The sequence below is a fragment of the Lissotriton helveticus genome, chromosome 6 (assembly GCF_964261635.1).
Source record: "Lissotriton helveticus chromosome 6, aLisHel1.1, whole genome shotgun sequence".
NCBI lineage: Eukaryota > Metazoa > Chordata > Amphibia > Caudata > Salamandridae > Lissotriton > Lissotriton helveticus.
Window position 1 is genome coordinate 2066877955 of NC_136067.1, and position 22811 is coordinate 2066900765.

Here is a 22811-nt window from a genome sequence, read left to right on the forward strand (position 1 = left end):
GGGTGGGGGGTGGATGGATAGATCCATGGGTGGATGGATGGTAAGGCTCGTTGGTGGGGCAGGTGGGTGAATGGATGGGTTGGATTGATGGATTGGTCAGTGGAGAGATGGGTGGATGGGTGGATGGATGGATATGGGTGGATGGATGCGTGGATGGAGAGACGGGTGAGTGGATGGATCGGTGAGCGGGTGGGTTGATGATATTAAAAATCAGATAAACAAGCAGAGGGTTACATAAACACATGTAGATACAGAAGCCAAGAGAAGAAAATTACCGAACAGTTTAAAGCACAGCCCGTGTGTTTTGCAGTTTTCACCCCAAGTCCTAGTCTGCACCTTTACACTGCTTCAAAGGGAGGGGTATATTTCGTCAGGGTACCTCTGGCCCTGCTTCCAAATGATTGAGGTTGTGAAACCTGCTATTATGAAACCGGCTTGGCATGAGTTCAAGGTGTGTTTGTTTTTGTGCCCAGGGCCCCTGTCCGCCCCTCTGCTGTCTAACCCTGCGCCCGCAGCCTGCTGCATTCAGACCCACCCTGACGGCACCATGCGGGCCTCCCTCGGCGGCCTGGGTCCCCTGGCCCTCCTCATCCTCTGCCATGTGGGGCCCTCGGAGCTCTCCGGAGGTAAGCCTGGGGGGCCGCATCAGGGGAGGCCACTGAAGCACCTTTGGAAACGAGGGGGCAGATTTACAAGCCCCTTGCGCCACGTTTGCGTCACTTTTAACATGGGAAAAGTGACGCAAGGGGCTTGTAAATCTGCCCTAAGGTTATTGCCAGCTGAGGTGCATGTGTACTGACTTCTTAGGTCTGGCTGTATCACAGCTTCAGCACTGCAGATCTATTGTCACTGAGAAACAGGCACGCACGCAGCGTTCGGGGACGTGAATAGAACGCAGTTTGTGTTGCTTGCTCCTCATTGGTCCATTGCTTCCCGGCTCTCTGATTGGTGGAATGAAACGCTGCAGAACGTGCACCCAGCCTCACCAATGTGGTCCAAGTACACAGCCGCCTTCTGCACGAGAGCATGTTCCGCACAGTCATGCTGCGTGCCTTGGAAAGGCGCAGTAATCCATGGCAGACAGGCATGGCGCATATCTGTTTAGTAACAAAGGGGTTCCAGTGTTCATTTTAGACACGCCACATATTGTCATCTTTTTAATTGCTGCTTTATAGAAACGTTTTGAAAGCAGAGGAGAAGGCACCACACTGACAAACTATACCTTACTATGGTTTATTTGCACATCATAATTTTACTGTCCCATTGGAGTCACACCCTACTCTTGCTCTGGCATTCATGGGATGGAGCCCTGGTCCACAAATACATTTGGATAGCATTGTGTTTGCGAAAGGATAATTTTCATTTATATTAAATACATTAAAATATTAAGCAATATGTATCTTGTCAATAAATTATTAGCTGCTGATTGTAGAATTAAAAATGATAAAGTTCAATAAATGACAGTTATTTTTTGCAGGGTAACTGTTATGTCATTATTTTCAGTTATGTCCAAAAATATTTGGAGAAATTGTTGTATATAGGCAGCCAAAATATTCTCACTGATTAAATAAGAACTATTGCTGATAACTTTTTAGCAAAAAATGCAACACAATTGAGAAAGGTAATGAAGAGCACTATCATATGTAAGGAAGGGTTGTCTCAGAGATACGAGTGAAGCTCATTAGAAGATGCTCCACCTCTGTGGTTTGATACCAAGGGCCCAATTACAAGGTCAGGCAGATCCCCACCGACAGGCTGTCGGGGTAGATATGCCCGACATCAGACTCAGCAGTACAACCTCTGTATTTCAATGCGGTAGGTCGGACCGGTGTGGCCTGTGGAAAAAAAACTACACCCAACAGAATCTGAGAGCCACTCGGGCCTTCCGTCAGACAGATAATCTCCAAATAGCGACGGTGCCTGCTTACGCACCGCCGTCTGGATTATAATGTCCATTTCCCACAGCCATTCCATGTCAGCCTTTCCAACATAGAAAAGCTGTCGAAAGTGATATTGGGAGCCCCTAGCAGGGGCCCCAATCTCCGGGGCCCTCAGATATGAGGTCTGTGCCCCTCCATACATTCCTGAACCGCGTGGCTGGCACTGCATAGTCCCTGCCACACTGATGTTTGAAAACATTCATTATTCGTTTGCAACTTGTGCTGAGGCCCTTTTCTAGCTGCTGCTCAAGCTGCTAATGTAAAATGGATGTTTCCTGACCTCCCATAGTGCGGTCGTATCCAAATTCAGCGGGTGGAACGCTGACTTATGGTTGGGCTGTTCCATTCCGCAACAGTCGTAATTAGACCCCATTTGATGAATAACTCCAACCATAAACCTAGATCACAGATTATACTCATAGAATTTCCAGATCATGATGAAACTGTAAACCTATTTTGCAGAGTGACCATATAAGATCTGACAGATGATTTGACAAATTCAGTGTCTTCTCTTCGCAGGGGATCTCTGTAAGAAGAATAGCTTTTCAACATTATGCTTCTCCACCTTATAGATGTAATGAATATAGTCAAAAAGTCCTCGGGTCTGAGCACCCATTGTTGGAGTAGGCATTTTATCATACTTAAGCCATGCAAATGTATATAAGGTGTGTTAGAAATGGGATTTCCTGGTTGGCTAGGGCAAGCAGGGCCGGACTGAGAACCAAAACCGGCCCTGGTAAAGTGCTCGGCCGGCCCCCTGGAGGTGCGACCAAGCTCTTTGGCGGGGCTGGTTTTCGGCCGATTTTGTTAGATGGCCGCGCTTTTGCAGCTACGCTGCAAAAACGGACCTGTAACAAAAACGGCCCCCTGGGCCCAAAACCGGCCCTCACCCTTGCGGCGCACCGGGGGATTGCCCGGTGCCCGCAACGGCCAGTCCGGGCCTGAGGGCAAGCGCCTAAGCCAGGCAGAAACCACCACTCTAGTCAGGGCAAGGGAGTTACATGCTGAAGATAACCTCTGCTCACCCCCTTGGTAGCTTGGCATAAGCAGTCAGGTTTATCCCAGAGGCAATGTGTAAAGCGTTTGCGCAACACACACACACAGTATAACCACAATAGGGTGACCCTGTGTCCCTCAGAAGCTGGGTATGTATACGAAAAAAGCTACAATGGTTCTGTCGGGGAGAAGACAATTGCTTTACGTGTGCGCACCCATTGTCACTTTACCACATGTCACTTTATTAGTGTATCTCATATTGACAGCACTTTGAATACTTGTAAATACATATATAAGCTTCAAAAATATATAAAACAATAATTTTGTGCAAGCATATACTAGTCAGTGTTTTGCTTCTTTGTGTTCCAACATCGTTGAATATGCGTGCCATCATTTAATCAATGCAAATGCTACTGTTTTCCGAATTATTTATTACGTATTAACCGCATGCCTGCTGCGGCGATTTTCGCACTACGCGGCTTTTTTCAAAAAGCCGCGTTACATGACGAGCTCAGCTCGTCATCAGCGCCGAAGGGGTTAAGCAACCTTCTTTGAGATGCTTCAACTTTTGCAAAGCAATTGTCTTCTCGCCGACAACACACACACACACAGCAGCGACACACGAGGCACACCATAAAAGAAACTTCACACAAGGTTAAATAAAAATCTTTGTATTATCCATAAAACACATCAGAGCATATTCACATATATACACTGTGCCAACTGGCACCAGGTATTACTTTACAGGGGATTATATACATTTGTTACAGGGCCAATCAGGCCACTGTTATAACCATTACAGAAGTAGTGAAATAACCAGTAAGTGCTAGTAACATTTCATGTAGCATAAACACCTGAGACATGAGCATCATGACATCACCAATGGCAACATATTGTGCAAAACCTAATAATCACATTAGGCCCATCCTAGGCATGTACCTCATCTGCAGTGCACAGTAATCACTTATTAGGTGCACACACAGTCCCTCCTGTGATGCAATAGTTACCTCCACACAGTGTGGAGTATCGAGGCCTCTGACTGAGATTTCGTCCTGACCTCACACTAAGGCAGCTCCTGCTTAGCGCTTCTTCCCAATCCAGGGCCCCTACAGGGCTTGCCCGGGAATGCCGAAAAGGAAGTCTGCCCCCCAAAACCCGGTGAGGGTGCAACTGCGACAATGCGACACACCAAACAAAAATTGCAGGGACGGTCACCAAACCGTCCCGGGTATAAGCAACTAGAGGCTCAGCCCAACTCACCACTTCTTTGGGGGCTGAGTAAGATAGAGTGCAGCCATTAGCTGCAATTGACGACCTGCAGGCACTGGTGTTGCTCCAGTCCCGCACTGAGAGGCCGGGTCGACTCGGGTGCCACATTTGAGCTTTGGCTGCTGCTGCGGTGGCCCTAGGGACACTGAGCGAGGTCCTTGTCTGCCATACGTGGGGCTCTCCTCATCACAAGAGGAGCCCCACCTGGAACGAGGCACAAGGTTGCCTGACTGCCGCTCGGGCCTCCACACTCTGCTTTCGGGCTGCCGGCCACACCCACAACCAGGCCACTGCTGCCTCTGCCTGGCTTCCAGCCTCCCCACCGCGGTGGTCAGATGGTGTTTCAACAACGAGTGCCTGCTCCCGAAAGGCAGCTCCTTAGTGTCCACTAATGCGGGGTGGTCTTCCTCCAGCCTCCTGATGCCCCTGGGCCATCCCGGCCAGGGATTCCTGAGGGCTTATGGCGTTTCCTCGCAGCCCGGGGCCACGTAGCAGAGCACCAGCTGCCTATAAGTGGAAATGTGATAGTGGATACGGCCAAGAGAGGGAGAGCGCTTTCCGCAACTTGGCTAACCGCTCTGTTTCTTAGGCCGTAAAAGAGCAGGAGGCGCTGCCCACTGTGCAGGGCACAAAATGCTCCTTTCCTCACTAGGCACTACGGCTTCTGAGGGCTGCAGGGCAGGATCCCCCAGGCCCTGCAGGAAATAGTTCCAGCGCTCACCATGCTCTGGGCCACAAACTCCAGAGGGGGAGAGCTGGGCACAGGCAGGTCACCACGTAGGGACTCCCATGAGTCAGCAGCTGGGTCCCACAGCAGCTACCCCTCCCACCCAGCAGTCCTTCAGCTCCGAGCAGGTACCAAAAAGATGGGGTTACACCCCTAATACTTATACCACTGGTGTCCTTTCTTCTGCCCTGGCACAGAGCTTGGGTCCCAGTTCAAAGCAGTTCTGGGGAGTACTCCAACATTTGGTTACAGTGCACAAAAGTCCCCATTGACAGAGTAGGTCCTGGCCCCAGACACACCACAGGGGGGTGGAGCCAGCATTGTACACGTCAGGCACAGACCTATTCAGGGTCAGGGACTACTCCTCCCACTACTTCAAATGCAGATCTGCCTATTCAGTCAAGCGCTGACTCTCCCAGCTCCTCTGGAGCCACAACACCTCCCTAGCCCCTGTCACTCCAGAGCCAGACAGGCAATACAAATCAGGCAGGCACAAAGTCAGATAGCACACAGAAATACACACTTCTAAAAGTGGTATTTCTAAAATAATGACAATAAATCTGCGCAAACCATCGCACATCATTTATTACCCCTATTCCAAACATACCAAACTTGACCACGCTGCTCTTCTCATATCAGGAAATACCTATGAGAGGGCAGCCTCACAGTAGTGAGAAACCAAAATGGCTGTTTGTCACTATCAGGAAATGTCACACAGTTAAGGCACATGTCCTGCCTTTTACCTACATTTCACCATGCCCATAGGGCCTACCTTAGGGGTGACTGATATGTAGTAAAAGGGGATTCACAGACGTGGCACCCACTTTATGTGCCACGTCAAAGCGGCAGTTAACTGCACGTGCAGATCCTGCCATGGCAGCGTCCTGAGACAGGTCTGAAAAGCTACTTTCGTGGGTGGCGCAATCAGTGCTGCAACCCCACCAGCAGCATTTAATTTACTGGCCCTGGATATGTGGGATACCGCTTTATAAAGGATTTACAGGTAAATTAAATTAGCCATACAGGTGTAGACCAATCTTTCCATGTTTTACCATAGAGAGCACATGCACTTTACACTGGATATCACTGATAAAGAGTCCGAAAACCACCAACACCAGGTCAGAAAAAATAGCAGCAGGAAGGCAAAGAGTTCAGGGATGACCCTGCAAGAAGGTGTCTAAACTTAAGAAGTTGCACATGATCTCTTGTGTTAATTTGGCATTGTTGCACCAAATGAATAGCCAGAAGATGTGAAGCCATGTGAATGAAATCCTTGAAGTAACGTGGACCTAATCCCTAATAATGAAAAGTGCCTTGTGTTAATCCCAGAAGTTACCTACAAAAAAAATGTTCTTCTACTTGGTGTAACTTCACGTCTATTGCGCCTGAAAGGTCAGCAGAGAATGTGGCCTAGCGACTAGGGGAGTCGACCTCAGAGCTGGGAAAGTCTCAGAAGGGACTCTCAACATTCTGTGATTCGGGGAAACTTGTGTGTTTTCTTTGAAGGGTAGATGTTGACATAGTTTTCCAAAACAGTGTTGAAGTCATTTAGAAGTGCGTTAGCATCGGATGCGGAGTTCGTAGGGTGAGGGATGAGCTGTGCACTAGATTGTCAATGGCATAGTCTTTTAAAATCTAAAGATGTGGTCTTCTCTTGTGCATTGACCATGGTTTGTTGTTAGGATGTTAACGGCGAGATAGAGACAGTGAGGTAGTTGGTCCAGTCCAGGGGAATTAGTTGTTTGCATCAGATTGTTGGTGATGGTGAAAAGACAAGGTCATAGATGTAGTCTTTTGAGTGTCTTGGCTGAGTGATGTGCTTTACGCCGTTGCATATTTTAATGAGGTTGTTTGTGGTGGTACTTTTTTTTTAATGGAATAATGGAGTCCTTGTCTGGCCTGAGAGACCTGGTGATCAGATGGAAGCTGGTGGTCTGAGTTGCAGAGAATGAAAAGGGATATATCTTTAGCTCCACAGAATTGAGCGTCACTTGCTTGCCTAGGGTGCTGAACCAGGAGTACTTACGACTACTAGTGAGTCCTTATTATGTGCGCGGTCCATACAAAGAATGCTGTAAGCCATGGGAAAAGGATGTCGAGGATGTGGGGTTAAAACATGTTTCTGTAATGAAAAGTTAATCAAGCTTGTGATAAGTGAAGATGTCTGCAAAGTCTGGTACATGGAATGCAGCAGAAGGAGTGTTAATGAGCATGATTGCAAATGTGTATTCTGTAGTTTGAGAGTGTGTGGTTGTTGGTGAGATATATACAAGGTTGGATCTAAGTGTCGTTAGGATCATACATGAGTGTTTTGTTGTCTTGGTCTGGGTGTGTATGTGGGGGTTGGTAATATGGGCTGCTGCGTGAGTTACATGGTTATATCTTAGCTTGCAGGTTTCAGGTCCTTCCTGGCCCTAATAGGCCTACATAGGCAATACCTTTGTCTGTGTCTACCCTTCACTGGCCGTGTCTACCTTTGCATGGGACACCCAGGTGATAGGACACTGTAGGAGTATTGATTGAAGTGAGGCGAAGGCCACATGTGTTTTAACTTACTGTGCAAATAGATGATGGGAAATCAATGGCCTCTTGCTTATCTACTTCTTTTATAAAAAATGTTTTGGCAGGAATCCATTGATGTACCATCCTTTTGCAGGTGCTTGATGGGAAATCCTCATGTCTACATTCTTTTTTTAACATGGTTTTGGATGGAAACCAGGGATGTCCCTTCCTGTGCAGATGGATGACGGAGATGCAGCTATGTCACTTCTTGTGCAGAGGGGTGATAGGAAATGATTTCTTTGTGCATATTTTCTTCTTTGAAAGATGACTTTTGAGTAAAAACATTGATGTCACTTCCTATGCAGAAGGATGATGGGAAATGTACCAAAATCCATTTGAAACACATGTTGGCAATACATTACGATCTAATTCTAGAGTTCCAATTCTGAATACAACAATTTTTCATGGAGACTGGCCACGTTCCACAATAACATTTTAGTAACATTATTTTTTAGAGGAGCTTCTTTAGGAAAAGCCTACGTTGGTCATGCCCACTCGAAAGAGTCTCAACGCTATAAGAATTAATGATCCATCATCCTTCTATTTCTTCAAGCCGCTGTAAAGGAGTAAATCCATTCAATAAATGGCAAGATAAATGGTTGCTACTAGGATCACTACTGCTCGTGAAATGAGATATTCAAGGCCAATTAGTTGACGAAACATAGGGACTAGCGCAAGTAAAGTCTATGAAAATAATCTAATGGAACCACTTGTATCTACTTTCAGTCCTAGATATGATTTCAAAAATGGTTCAAGAGACATGCTGCTTGATTAGCATCTTAAATGTAAAGATTATGCTGTGCTGTCAATCAGCAGCAATCACGCCCGCCCTCACACTCGCTGGTAAGCACATCGTAGGTAAATTACATAATTTTACTAATGTATTTACTGTGGTATACTGCTGTGCTTGCAGCAGGTGAGGCGACGCTCCTCCGCCCTAAGTGAGGAACCGCCACTGGCAGAATACATTCTCCTCACTATGCTGACTTCATAATTGAGCCAATGTACCACTTTGTTAAAGAATTGTGCCTGTGGGGGGACCAGCCCAAACCGGGTGAGTTGTGGTGGGAGCTGCAGAACATCAAGTAGAAATTGACGCAGTAGTAGACAGCACCCAGCCATCAAGACATTGTTTACATGGGGGGTGGTTGATGTTTTTGTCACATGGACACTCTGTCGATTAAGATTGACATCAAGTCGAGATTAGTAAGCATTGAACCTTACAACACTTTTATATCCCAATTAACACATACCATGAATTAATTTTCTAAATTCTCCATTTGAGTAGATTGACCTTGTTTCACAAGTAACCCTTTGTTAGAAGGATTAATTGCTAGAGGTTGATCAATACAGTCTAATAGGTGATGTCGTAAGCCCAGAGTGAGTTCAATTAAAAACGTTAGTCTCTCTGCAGTAAAGTTTAGATCAGTGGATATTACGCTCACAATTCTCTTTTTCTTGGTCAATTTCACAAAAAGCCTAACAAAAAGATAGGTTACATAAATTACCTTAAATGCACTATCATTAAGTTTGTGAACCTCAGTGATGGCCACAATGGTTGCCTCAGACCTAGGGATCCTAGGACTGGAGAGAGTGTTTTTTGTAGTATTAGAGGCATGTAAATCCACTTATATATGATAGTGCAATACCCAAGCAGCATTTGAAATCTGGAGACACTGCGTATCCAAAAAGAATGAAATCAAAGAGAGATGACCATGCCTAGTGTCTTCAGGCCTTTGACAGGCTCTAGACAGGTCTGCCCATGGCCCAGGCTTTGCAATAGTGTAAGACTGCCTAAATAGCCATCAGGTGGACAAAGTCAGTGAGAACACGGGGCTGTGGATGCGTCCCGCAAACAACTGTTATTACAGAGAAAAAATAATGTGGGACATTGCACAAAATCCCTGAAGACCATGCCACTCTATGGTGGACGTTGTCTCCTTGGTGCATAGGTCTACTACCTTTATATCAATCAATCAATCAATGTTAAATGTTATGTTAAATTGGTACTTGTAGAGCACGCAGCTACTCAGGTAGAGTGTCCAGGCACTAAAAGACCTCAGGACAGAGCTGTCACTGTTACTAAAGCAAGAGGGGGCTATTGGCTATTGCTGAAATAGCCAGGTGTCCAGCTGCTTACTAAAGGTAAGCAAATCATGCACCCATCGGAATGACATAGGCAGACAGTTCCACAGGCAAGCAGCCTGAACTTGGAAGGAGTGACCGCCTATATGGGCGCGGGAGAACTTCAATCAATCAGGGTTTATAAAGCGCGACTACTCACCCGTGCAGGTCTCACGGCGCTGGGTGGGGGGGGGGATGTTGGTCCCTCTGGGAGTGGAGGATTATTCGAAGAGCCAGGTCTTAAAGTCCTTCTTGAATTGGGTCAGGGTGCTCCAGTTCTTGCTGGCGAGGTAGGAAAATTAACTACTTTCAATTCTGGTTCAGTGTATCCTGGGGACGGAGGCTAGGGCACATGGTGCCGAACGGAGTTCTCTGGCAGGTATGTGGAGTGTGAGGCGGTGGTTCAGGTATGCTGGTACTATGTTGTGGAGAGCTTTGTAGGCATGTTAGAATAGCTTTTTTGAGGTGACTCGCTTGCTGACTGGGAGCCAGTGGAGCTGTCAGAGGTGTTGTGTGATGTGGCGGGGGATGTCGAGGACCAGTCTGGCAGCAGCATTTTGAATGGTCTGTAGTTTCTTGAGCTGTTTCTGGGTGATGCTGGCGTAGATGATGATTGTGTGGGTGACAGTCTTTTTGGGCTCTGAGGGGATCCGTCTGAAGGTATTTCGAAGCAGGCAGTGTGTGTAGAAGCAGCCTGAGGAAACTGCGTTTATTTTGGTTGTTTATTGTGAGCAATGAGTCCAGTTTGATGCCACATTGTCCACAGCACTCTGCGGTTCGCAATTCACCACTATGCTTTGAGATTTTCTTTCTGAGGGTACATTGAGTGGCAAAGTTGTGCACCTTGGCCCTTATTACTCATAGGGCGCACTTTTACTCTTTGCACCGTGTTGCATCTTTAAATAAGTGCACCATGTGCAAACAGGAAAAGTGCTCCTTCCTACAGAGAATGCACACCATTCAGGGCAGCCACAAACTTGTGCTGCCCTAGGGGCTTTGTATTCAAGGTAAACATGGAGCAGCATCTTCGAAGCCACTCTGTGTTTCCCTGTGCAGGTGGCAACAGCAACACATCTTCAATTTAAGGAAGAATTAGTGATAACTTTGCACATGGATGCAGTGAGTTACTGCCTGTGCCTGGAAGGGGATGTCTGAGGGGGGTACATGGGAGCCTCTTTCTCGCCCCCAGAAGGCTGCTATCAGGGGGTCCACTGACAATGCACCACCTTTTTGTGTTGCGCTTACAGTGCTCCTCCTGACAGCTTCTATGCCCTTGTGCCCACGTCCATAATATGGTGCAGGAGCATAGGTAAAGTGATTCCCTCCTTTGCATGGTGCCACGCCCCGGTGCAAATGAGGGAATGCCCTCCTAAGAGAGAGCTGGTGCTACATGTGCACCACTGCTATCAGTATTCCAGAAGGGGCCACACAAGCATCTGTGGCCCTTTCTGTAATATCAAAGTGCCCCAGGGGCACCCACAGGACACTTTCTGCAATACAGCCGCTGGCATACTTTCTCCGCAATTATTAACCTTTTCATTTCCCTGGAAATACAAAGCATCTGAAAAAGTGCCAACTTTGCACGCAGCACTTCACCTATCTAGAGTTAGTAGAACACTAATTACAGAATTCTTAACTCATACACTGTGATTACTGTTACAATTTTGAAGACTACAATTGTGATTTACCACCAATGTTGCCACATTTTCATATGGTTGCAATGTTTTTGTCCATATATAGATTGTAAGAGAGGTTACTTGATGGTTTGTGGGACTTATTGTGCATGTCTGCATTGTAGTGAAGCCCGGGGAGTGTCCTTTCCAGTATATGGCCTGTGATTACCCTCCGCCATACATGCATCAATGTAATGAGGACAGCGGCTGCCCTGGCACACAGAAGTGCTGCCTCAACTTTTGCCATCGGGAATGCAGGGGCGCCATGCCAGGTAACACAGCTTGATGCAATGCTTTGGATTCAAGTCGAGCTCTATGTTGGTATCTGGCAGATCACAAGATTTTGATTTCAGAAGCAAGTGATGCTCATAGCCAAAGGTGCCTTCTCTCTGCATATCCTGTGAGCTGTTCATCACCCTTCTGCCCAGGGCTTTACTTGTTTGTGTTTCTAACATTGATGTTGGATAACAAGAAAATAATGTGTTGTGTACGTAGGTTCATCCATAACTATCACAGCTAAAGACCACCATACCCACATTGTCTGCCAGCTATAACCCTATTGACTAACTTAATTTGTGTCCTGCCTTTTATATGCACCTTTTCCAAATTGTTTCAGTTCCTCAAATGTAACACTGCACCATATTGTTAAGAACCCACATTTCATCTCCTCAACTTTACAAACACCCTCAAGGTAACTGTGCTTGTTCTTCTGGTCTCTGCGATACCTTTTCCTTTCCAAAAGAGGCAACTGTGACCTCTTTCAACACTTTTTAATATGTGCTGATTGCCATCTTTGTCCCCCTGTCTTGGTGCTGCCCTTAAGAGGCACAATGTTTCCTGATTCTTGTATTGATCACATTAAATCTGTGCATTCTGAAGGGGATGAAAGGGAAAACAGAAGAACCACAACGTGGTCTACACTCACAAGTTTATCTACACTCACATGTTGGAATACACTCACCAGTCTGATTACATTTCCAGGGATGCGCCACCCAATGAATGCTTTCAATAACTCTCATTTGCGTACAACATGTTGTGTAAATGAAAGAATGTAGAAGAAGAAACTAAACCAGATAGGATTTAAGATTTTTTTTCTCCAGAAGGACAAGTGGTTAATTAGAGAGATCAATTTAAATGGCAGGGTTTTCCAGCACTGCAAGGGGGTAATGTGAGCAGCCCCCTATCCATACACATCTAATATGAAATCCGATGAACCAAATGGTGTTTACTGAGTTCAATGTCTATCTAGAATGATAGAGCTGAAATGTGTTTCTTAAATATTGAACCTGGTCTGACTGATGGCCTAGTGGGCTAAGCAAAGACATTTAAAAATGGAGCATCAATCGCTGGGAGCTAGTATACTGTGTTAAGTCAATGTGTGAGATCAGGGAGGCAGACCTAAAATGAGCTGATGGGCAGCATGTTCAATTATCAGAAACTGCTGCAGGATGTAGGCTAGGAATCCAAGTTTAAGTGAGTTGCCATGATCAAGTCTAGATGGAATTGTGGTCTGAATTATGTTTTTTCCGGTAGAGGCACAATTTTATGGAGCATCCAACAATGAAAAATCAGGAAGAGGCTGCACGTCAGAATTGTCCTGAGAATGAGAGGGAGGTATCTGAAAGAAAACCAAGCTCTCTGCATAAGATTTAGGAGTTGGCAGAGGTCCAGGTTTCTAGTGGCCCCAAGAAGGTGGCCACCAGGGAGTTAGTTACTCATGATCAGTACTGATTTCTTATCACTTTTGAGTTTAAGTAAGTTGTTATTTATTTACGGTTTCTTAATGGCCATGCATGGATAGAATGCTTCCTCAATGGCGATTAGGTCGATTTGATTGAAAGATGCAGTGATATGGATGTCATCTTCATGTCGTTGTTGAACCTGCAAGAATGGATTATGGAGGTGAGTGGAATCAAGTAAGTACTAACGGAAGTAAGGCTTGAGAAGATGCACTGAGGAACTTGTTATGCAACCAGTAGGCAAGAAAAACCGAAGTGTGGTAAATGGATAGCTTGTGTTGTACATGGCAAAAACAAATGTAGGCAGCCCAAGGTATGCTATATAAGTGTATTAGGTGCTCATAGGAAACCTCCTGGAAACCACTAGGCCTAGAAGGTATCAGGGTGGCACAGCCCACTTATTCTAAAATATGTCTAATAAGAGACTGGTACTAGATGAGATGGCAGAAATACAGACTGAGATGTTTCAAAGAAAATAGAATTTGGGAAGGAGAGAAATCAGGTGGAAATGACTAACTACATCCTGAAGGATATTCAGTGAGTTTCTTCAGTAACTCATTGCCTACATCTTTTTTGTTAGATCTTGGAGACAATGATATGAGTAAGTAAGAAGTTCCTAACGTCCATCAGCAAAGGCTTACAACATCTGTTGCTGTAACTAAATTCTGAGGAGGACAAGAGTCAAGAGAAGAACCAGATATTTTAGAAATAGCAGCAAACTGAAAAGTCTCAATCAAGGTGGGATGGAGAATGAGTGGGTTGAAGAGGGTGAACATCTTAGAACACCAGCAGAACAGCCTCTCGTGAAAGAGGGTGGATAGTAGGAGAATACAGAGCATAATGCAGGGACTGAACTTCTACAGGCAGCTGGAGCACAATGTTGTTTAAAAATACAGATTTTTCGATAAGTGTCTTGAGAAGAATTGCTGTCAGTGACTGCTCTGGTTTCAAAAAAGGAGATGCGGGCTGACTTGACAAGGCGTTTTCAGGCAATGACAAAAACACAGTGTCTGCCAACATGGACCTGAATCAAAGGTCATTAGCAGAAGTAAGTGTTACTCGTAACTCTGCCCTACACAACCATGGTCACGCTGGGCATGAAGACTGCAAAATAAATTTATTGCCCTTCCTCAGCAGCAAACAAAGGCTGTGGTATAGCTTAGGAAAGTGGTCAAGTGGTTGTGTACATGCCATAATTTTTTGCAATTAATGGGCCGATTACGATCTCACTAGGAAAGCGCTCCGTACGACTCGGATCTGGAAGGCTTTTCTAGCGAATGTGAGAGTCCAACTGAATGAGTACAATGCATCCGTATGCTGACTGACTTGGTTTGCTCGGACTCCAATTGAACTCTATGGGAACCAGTATACCGAACTACAGACTCCCATAGCAAAAAGGGGTGGGTGGGGAAAAGTGTACACCATGTGGCGGGCACCCCATGGGGCCCGGCATACTGTACATGCTTGGATTGGTGGGGACCCATGGGCACCCCTGCAACCAATTTGGAGGGCCATGGGTAAAGGTGGGCCTGCTATGGCCCCCCAAAGTCTGATTTCCACAGCTGTTTTGTCTCGCTGAGCTCGAGTCAATACAGCTGTCCAAATCATCCATCATACTTGATCAAATCGGAAGCCGGGTCCATTGCGCGGCTGCAAACAAGTCGAACTGACAGGATTGGGTTCAGAAAGGATCCGTCCCACGTGGGCTAGATCTTCCCATCATGCTTGGTTGTTCAAAATGGGGGACAACTTGGTCGGAAACATTGGCTCTGAATCGGATTTGCTCGCTCCGGAACATGTCTGGAGGCCTTCTAAGTGAGATCAGAATCGGCCCTAAGTTGCAATGCATCATCTATCTAGATTTTGTCTCTGCCAGTGAAGGATAAGCAGCTAAGTAGTGCAATGTGCTTTTTTTCAGCAGAAGAGATTTGCTTAAAATCACAATCATGTCTGGTCCAAGACTAATTTTCTGTTATGGATCCTATACCCTCAAGAAAACGACATCTTCTTCAGGCCCCGTGTAGCTGAGAATGGGTCAGTAATGCATCAGTCTTTCAGGAGAAAGATACAACACAACACAGTCATCACTCCTCTTCCAACCAGAGCATGATCATCTCTATTCACCCTCATCACTGAGGAATTTCACACTAACACGGTTATTTACTATATTTTGTGTGGGCCCTAGTGTATTGAAAAGACCTGTGCTGATTTACATACCAAAAAAAGGCACTGGGCAAGAGCCCGCGCAGCCCTAATAGAATAAAACAAATTCTGCCAGCTTGTTGGAGCAATCACATTCACAATTCTGAAGGTAGAGTGGGATTGTGGACATTCTGTTGGAGAGGAACAACTCAGATGCAAGAGTATGTGTAGACCTACAACTCTCGTGATGTGTAGAGACTCGCCTACTTCACACAAGTGATTTCTTAACCAGAAAACATATTCATACATAGATATATGTCAGCCTATTCAGACTGAGAAGGGGAAGTGTTGTGGCAGAATCATCTGCCATAAATACCATGCCCTAAATATCACCTTCAAAAAGTATTGGCCAACTGGAAGGAATATAATAAGATATAGCTCCAAAAGGAAAATATTTTTTGGGGAGCTATATTTATGTCTGAAAATATTTCATATACGATATTCTGGCATACAAAAGAGGATGAAACAATCCCATTTAATGAAATTTGTAAGGGAGGTGTTTCCTCCACATAGAAATATAGTGAGGCAGGCCACATATGCAAATGTGCATTGATTCCATTTGGTTATTAGGAATGATATACCAGGTACACATTCTTCAACTGTAAGCCATATCAATATGAATATTGTTCTTGGAAGAATCCTGGGATTCTTCATCAACCCCACAAAAGTCTGAAATGTACACCTAACTTAGAACTAGCCACCAAAGAGCAAAATTTCATCTTTCGTCACTAGACCAGAGCAAATCAGAGAGCAATTCCAACCAGCAGGCCTCATTATATACTACGCCCCCCATGAAGGGATCTTCAATCTGCAGCTGTGGAAAGAAGTCCAGGAGTCAGGATAGTGGTGTGCACTAGTCCATTTGTGGCCGGTCGACCATCATGTTCTAGTTCAGAGAACTGAACATCATGTGCACACAGTCTGTGGGAAGCACTGGCTTTCGCTTTCCAACAGTGGAGGCCACAGAGGCAAGAGTATAAGTTATGTTTTGCTCTTATATTTTCATCACAAGAATTGACAGAATGTAAAATATGCACCTCTTTCAACAGCAAAAGGAAAACCTGGGACTTGCCCGCCACACTATCGACACATGTTCCCAGACAGGGATGACACGTGCCACACTGACAAAGATTGCAAAGGAGAGCAGAAGTGCTGCGACTGGCAGGGAGGATTCACATGTGTGGCTCCTGTCAGAGGTAAGTGAGCCTCAGCACCTGGTCGCTCCCCCGCTTCATTGTACAGACGGTCTAGATCTGGTCTCTCCTTTAAGTTTTAGAGAAGAGCTAGTCTGCATCCTGCTGTCATCCTTGGTCTTGTGCAGCCATTAAACATCATGATAGCAATTGTTTTATTGTACGACAACCTCCTGCTCTTACGTCCTGTTACATTGTCTAATCATTCTGCATTCTCTCTCGCCCTCTGAATCACTGTGCATCTATTCTGCATCTGCTCTAGACCTCTGCTTCATTGTGCAGCTATTCTTCATCCCCTCTCACCCTCTATTTCATTGTGTAGCTATCTTGCATCCTACTCTCACCCTCTGTTTCATTGTGTTATGTTATGTTATGTTAAGTTATGTTAAATTAAATTTATTAAGCGCACGTACGCCCATAGGCTTCATGGCGCTGTGGAAAACTGGCACAACATAACATGTAACAGAAAAAAAGGAAACGGGATTAACTAAGGGTAAGCTTGCTTGAAGAGCCAAGTTTTAAAAGCCTGTCTAAAGGCTAACAGATCTTCATGGAGCCTTAACGGCAATGGCAAAGAGTTCCACAGGGAGGGGGCCAAAAAATGGAAAGATCCACCTCCTTGGCGTTGTTTCCTGATTCGCGGCACCACTAACAGGTTCTTTGACCTGAGCGGAGAGCGCGAGAGGGAGTGTAACTAACAAGCAGGCTGCTAATAAATCCGGGACCCTTACCTTGTAGAGCCCTGAAGATAATGCATCCTGCTTTAAAAGCTGCTCTCTGCGCTACTGGCAACCAGTGGAGACTGGCCAGTCCTGGTCTAATGGACTGCCACTTAGGGATCTTGCAGATCAATCTGGCCGCTTGGTTTTGGACCAGTTGAAGTCTCTTGAGCTGCCCCGCTGGAAGACCCAAATACAGACTGTTGGAATAGTCCAGACGGGACAACACAAGAGCGATAATGACCTGAATCAGAGCAGGGTGGGTTAAAAGGTGGGCGATCTTCTTAATCTTGCGAAGTTGAAAGAAACTTGCAGATACCACAGTCCCTACCTGATTTTTGAGCGATAGATCTTCATTAAAAGAAATTCCAAGGCTCTTAACTGTTTGGGACTTAGCCGGGGGGTCACCCATTTCTGGAGGCCAGAAATGTGGTCCCCAGTACAGTGCACTCTTCCCAGGCAAAATCAATTCAGTTTTGCCTGGGTTGAGTTTTAAGTGATTTAGGCCCATCCATCTCTGAATGTGAACCATGGTCTCCCGAAATTCGGTGACCGCGCCAGGTGTGTCTAAACAGAAGATCAATTGCAGATCATCTGCGTAGTTAAAAATTAAGGCTCTGAACTTTTTTAATGAGAATAGCAAGGGTCGTAAATACAAATTAAATAAAAGTGGGGACAGAGACGAGCCCTGAGGGACTCCACATTCATTTTTGATTTTAGGGGCTGTAAAGGTTCCTAATCTCACTGCCTGGGTGCGTTCCGAGATAAATGACTTCAGCCATCTAAGTGCCGAGCCTCTCAAGCCAGCCTGTTCGACACGGTCGACCAAGATAGTATGGTCGACCGTGTCGAATGCGGCCGACAGGTCAAGAAGTACCAGTGCTTGGGGAATGTCCTTGTCTGCATTGCATCTTAGTACATTCTGGACCGCCAGTGTCACCATCTCGGTTGAGTGCCCCGGTCGAAACCCAGCTTGATTAAACTCCAGGTATCCAGTAGATTCAATGAAGTGAGAGAGACAACTAGCAACATGTGCCTCCAGGATTTTGGAAAGGAATGGCAACAAGGATATCGGACGATAGTTAGAAGGATCAAGAGGATCAAGACCGGGTTTTTTGATCAGGGGAATCAATAGAGCATGTTTGAACCCTGCGGGGACCTTTCCCTGGTCAAGAGAGTCGTTGAGCAAAGGGAGGATCCCATGAGGAATAGAGTGCCCAATCTCTGCGAAAATGTGGGGTGGGCAAATGTCATCGGGTGAACCAGACTTGACCCGTGCCAAGAGAGTGGAAAAGATTTTAGGGTCTATGGCAGGAAGGGTATCTAATGTAATAGGGTTATTAAAAATATCATCCAAAGGGGACGATTTAGGAGAGCTAGCAATGTTGCGTTTTATAGTTACAATCTTTTCTCTGAAAAATTCATTCAGAGAGTTACACAACTTCTGGGTAGGAACTATTGAGAGAGCTGTCCTGTCATCGTCACAGAGCTCATTGACTATATTAAAAACAACTTTAGTTTTGTTTGAAGAAGTTAAAATTTTTTGGGAGAAGTAGTTGGATTTATGTTGGAGCAAGATTTTTTGGTACTCCTTTCTTGCGGTACAGTACACTGTCCTGGCTTGAGAGGAGTAACCTTGTCTCCATTTCCGTTCCTTCTGTCGGACCCCCAGTTTAAGTTCTTTCAGTTCTTGGGAGAACCATTTGTGAGCTTCATTCCCTCTGATATTAGGGACCAGTACCAGGGGGGCTGAGAGGTCAGCTGCGTTGAGTAGCCAGTTAGACAGCGCTCTCTCACTGGTGTCCAGGTCATCGTACGGTGGTGGTACGGTTTTACTTAAAACGTCAATAAATCCTGGAAGGTCCATGGTTTTCCACTTGCGGAATTCTTTGCTCTTGCATGGCTTGGATCTGACATTTCCACGTGTTTCTAGTGTAAAATAGATAGTAAAATGGTCCGACCATATACAAGGGCTGATAACTGGGTCGGATAAAGATAAATTATGCGTCCAAATCTGGTCCAAGCTGTGGCCTTTCTGGTGAGTAGGTACATTAATTTGCTGATTTAGATTGAGATCTGTAAGCAGGTCTTTCAGTTCAGCAGCTTGAGTGTCTATGTCTGTGCTGTCGAACCAGTAATTTAGGTCCCCAATGAGGATGATTTTAGAGTGGCTGACTACGTATGAAGCCAGCTGCTCCGCCAGGAGAGATGGATAATTGGCCATATATTGGGGAGGCCGGTAAATAAGAACCAAAATAAGGGACCCACTTTCAGTGTCAAGGTTAATCACTAGGTTCTCGGTATCCGGAAGAGTCAAGGAAGGTAATTCCCTGACATGGAGAGATTTCAGAATTATAGCTGCTACTCCACCTCCCGCCCTCCCAGGTGTACGGTTGGCTGTCAAGATATAATATTCTGCGGGCAGTGCAACAAGTACATCGGGGAGGGAGTGAAGGGTTAGCCAGGTTTCAGCTAATAAGAAAATGTCGGGTTTTACCTCCTCCAAGAAAAGAAAAATGTCTATTTGGTTTTTAACCAGGGACCGAGTATTGAGGTAGTAACAGCGTAAACTGTGCTTTGCCGTAGATGCAGATTGAGGCTCAGGAAGGGGTTGAATTAAAGCCTGGGCATGAGGCACAGAAGTGGGGAAAGAGGAAAGACCCAAACGTTGAATGCAAGTCAATGTACGTGGGGCAAGAGAGTGCTTGCAGGAACCCTGCAGGAATTGTGCAGCGCTTCTGCATCCTACTCTCACCTTGTTTCATTATGCAGCTATTCTGCATCCTACTCTCACCCTGTTTCATTGTGTAGCTTTTCTGCATCCTACTCTCACCCTGTTTCACTGTGTAGCTATTCTGCATCCTACTCTCACCCTGTTTCATTGTGTATCTATTCTGCATCCTACTCTCACCCTATTTCATTGTGTAGCTATTTTGCATCCTACTCTCACCCTCTATTTCATTGTGTAGTTATTCTGCATCCTACTCTCACCCTCTATTTCATTGTGCAGCTATTCTGCATCCTACTCTCACCCTCTATTTCATTTTGCAGATATTCTTTATGCTACTCTCACCCTCTGTTTCATTGTGTAGCTATCTTGCATCCTACTCTCACCCTCTGTTTCATTATGCAGCTTTTCTGCATCTACTTTCACCATGTTTCATTGTGCAGCTATTCTGCATCCTACTCTGACCCTCTGTTCCATTGTGTAGCTATTCTGCATCCTACTCTCACACTCTGTTTCATTGTGTCGCTATTCTGCAACCTACTCTCACCCTCTGTTTCATTGTGTAGCTATTCTGCCTCCTACTCTCACCCCCTGTTTCATTGTGCAGCTATTTTTCATCCTCTCTCACCCTCTGTTTCATTATGTAGCTATTCTGCATCCTAATCTCACCCAGTTTCATTGTGTAGCTATTCTGCATCCTACTCTCACCCTGTTTCATTTTGTAGCTATTCTGCATCCTACTCTCACCCTGTTTCATTGTGTAGCCATTATGTATCCTACTCTCACCCTGTTTCATTGTGTAGCTATTCTGCATCCTAGTCTCACCCTCTGTTTCATTGTGCAGCTATTCTGCATCCTACTCTCACCCTCTGTTTCATTGTGTAGCTATTCTGCATCCGACTCTCACCCTCCGTTTCATTGTGCAGTTATTCTGCATCCTACTCCCACCCTATTTCATTGTGTAGCTATTCTGCATCCTACTCCCACCCTCTGTTTCATTGTGTAGCTATTCTGCATCCTACTCTCACACTCTGTTTCATTGTGCAGTTATTCTGCATCCTACTCTCACCCAGTTTCATTGTGTAGCTATTCTGCATCCTACTCTCACCCTGTTTTATTGTGTAGCCATTATGTATCCTACTCTCACACTCTGTTTCATTGTGCAGTTATTCTGCATCCTACTCTCACCCAGTTTCATTGTGTAGCTATTCTGCATCCTACTCCCACCCTCTGTTTCATTGTGTAGCTATTCTGCATCCTACTCTCACACTCTGTTTCATTGTGTAGTTATTCTGCATCCTACTCTCACCCTATTTCATTGTGTAGCTATGCTGTATCCTACTCTCACCCTATTTCGGTGTGTAGCGATTCTGCATCCTACTCTCACCCTGTTTCATTGTGTAGATATTCTGCATCCTACTCACACCCTCTGTTTCATTGGGTAGCTATTCTGCATCCTACTCACACCCTCTATTTCATTGTGTAGCTATCATTGTGTAGCTATTCTGCATCCTACTCACACCCTCAGTTTCATTGTGTAGCTATTCTGAATCCTACTCTCACGCTATTTCATTGTGTAGCTATTCTGCATCATACTCACACCCTCTGTTTCATTGTGTAGCTATTCTGCATCCTACTCACACCCTCTGTTTCATTGTGTAGCTATCACTGTGTAGCTATTCTGCATCCTACTCACACCCTTTATTTCATTGTGTAGCTATTCTGCATCCTACTTTCACCCTCTGTTTCATTGTGTAGCTATTCAGCATCCTACTCTCACCCTCTGTTTCATTATGTAGCTCTTCTGCATCCTACTTTCACCCTCTGTTTCATTGTGTAGCTATTCAGCATCCTACTCTCACCCTCTGTTTCATTGTGCAGTTCTTCTGCATCCTACTCTCACCCTCTGTTTCATTGTGTAGCTATTCTGCATTATAATCTGACCCTCTGTTTCATTGTGTTGCTATTCTGCCTCCTCCTCTCACCCTCTGTTTCATTGTGCAGCTATTTTTCATCCTCTCTCACCCTCTGTTTCATTATGTAGCTATTCTGCATCCTACTCTCACCCTGCTTCATTGTGCAGCTATACTGCATCCTACTCTCACACTCTGTTTCACTGTTTAGCTATTCTGCATCCTACTCTCACCCTCTCTTTCATTGTGTAGCTCTTCTGCATCCTACTCTCACCCTCTGTTTCATTGTGTAGCTATTCAGCATCCTACTCTCACACTCTGTTGCATTGTGCCGTTATTCTGCATCCTACTCTCACCCAGTTTCATTGTGTAGCTATTCTGCATCCTACTCTCACACTCTGTTGCATTGTGCAGTTATTCTGCATCCTACTCTCACCCTGTTTCATTGTGTAGCCATTATGTATCCTACTCTCACCCTGTTTCATTGTGTAGCTATTCTGCATCATAGTATCACCCTCTGTTTCATTGTGCAGCTATTCTGCATCCTACTCCCACCCTATTTCGTTGTGTAGCTATTCTGCATCCTACTCCCACCCTCTGTTTCATTGTGTAGCTATTCTGCATCCTACTCTCACACTCTGTTTCATTTTGTAGTTATTCTGCATCCTACTCTCACCCTCTTTCATTGTGTAGCTATTCTGCATCCTACTCTCACCCTATTTCATTGTGTAGCTATGCTGTATCCTACTCTCACCCTCTTTCAGTGTGTAGCTATTCTGTATCCTACTCACACCCTCTGTTTCATTGTGTAGCTATCATTGTGTAGCTATTCTGCATCCTACTCACACCCTCCGTTTCATTGTGTAGCTATTCTGCATCCTACTCTCACGCTATTTCATTGTGTAGCTATTCTGCATCATACTCACACCCTCTGTTTCATTGTGTAGCTATTCTGCATCCTACTCACACCCTCTGTTTCATTGTGTAGCTATTCTGCATCCTACTCTCACCCTCTGTTTCATTGTG

The 22811-nt window shown here is 45.3% G+C and overlaps 1 protein-coding gene across 3 annotated transcripts in view; it reads left to right on the forward strand.

Annotated features, from left to right (window-relative positions):
- Positions 1-474: 474 nt before the first annotated feature.
- LOC144764009 (uncharacterized) overlaps positions 475-22811 on the forward strand; it is a 147359-nt gene continuing 125022 nt past the window's right edge. For 2 of the 3 annotated variants that reach the window (XM_078650141.1, XM_078650139.1), the window contains exons 1-3: positions 475-626; positions 11417-11563; positions 16282-16428. In XM_078650141.1, the coding sequence (XP_078506267.1) occupies positions 548-626; positions 11417-11563; positions 16282-16428 (373 nt within the window). In that variant the 5' untranslated portion in view covers positions 475-547. The remainder of the gene's footprint in view (positions 627-11416; positions 11564-16281; positions 16429-22811) is intronic. The other variant, XM_078650140.1, reaches the window with a different exon arrangement.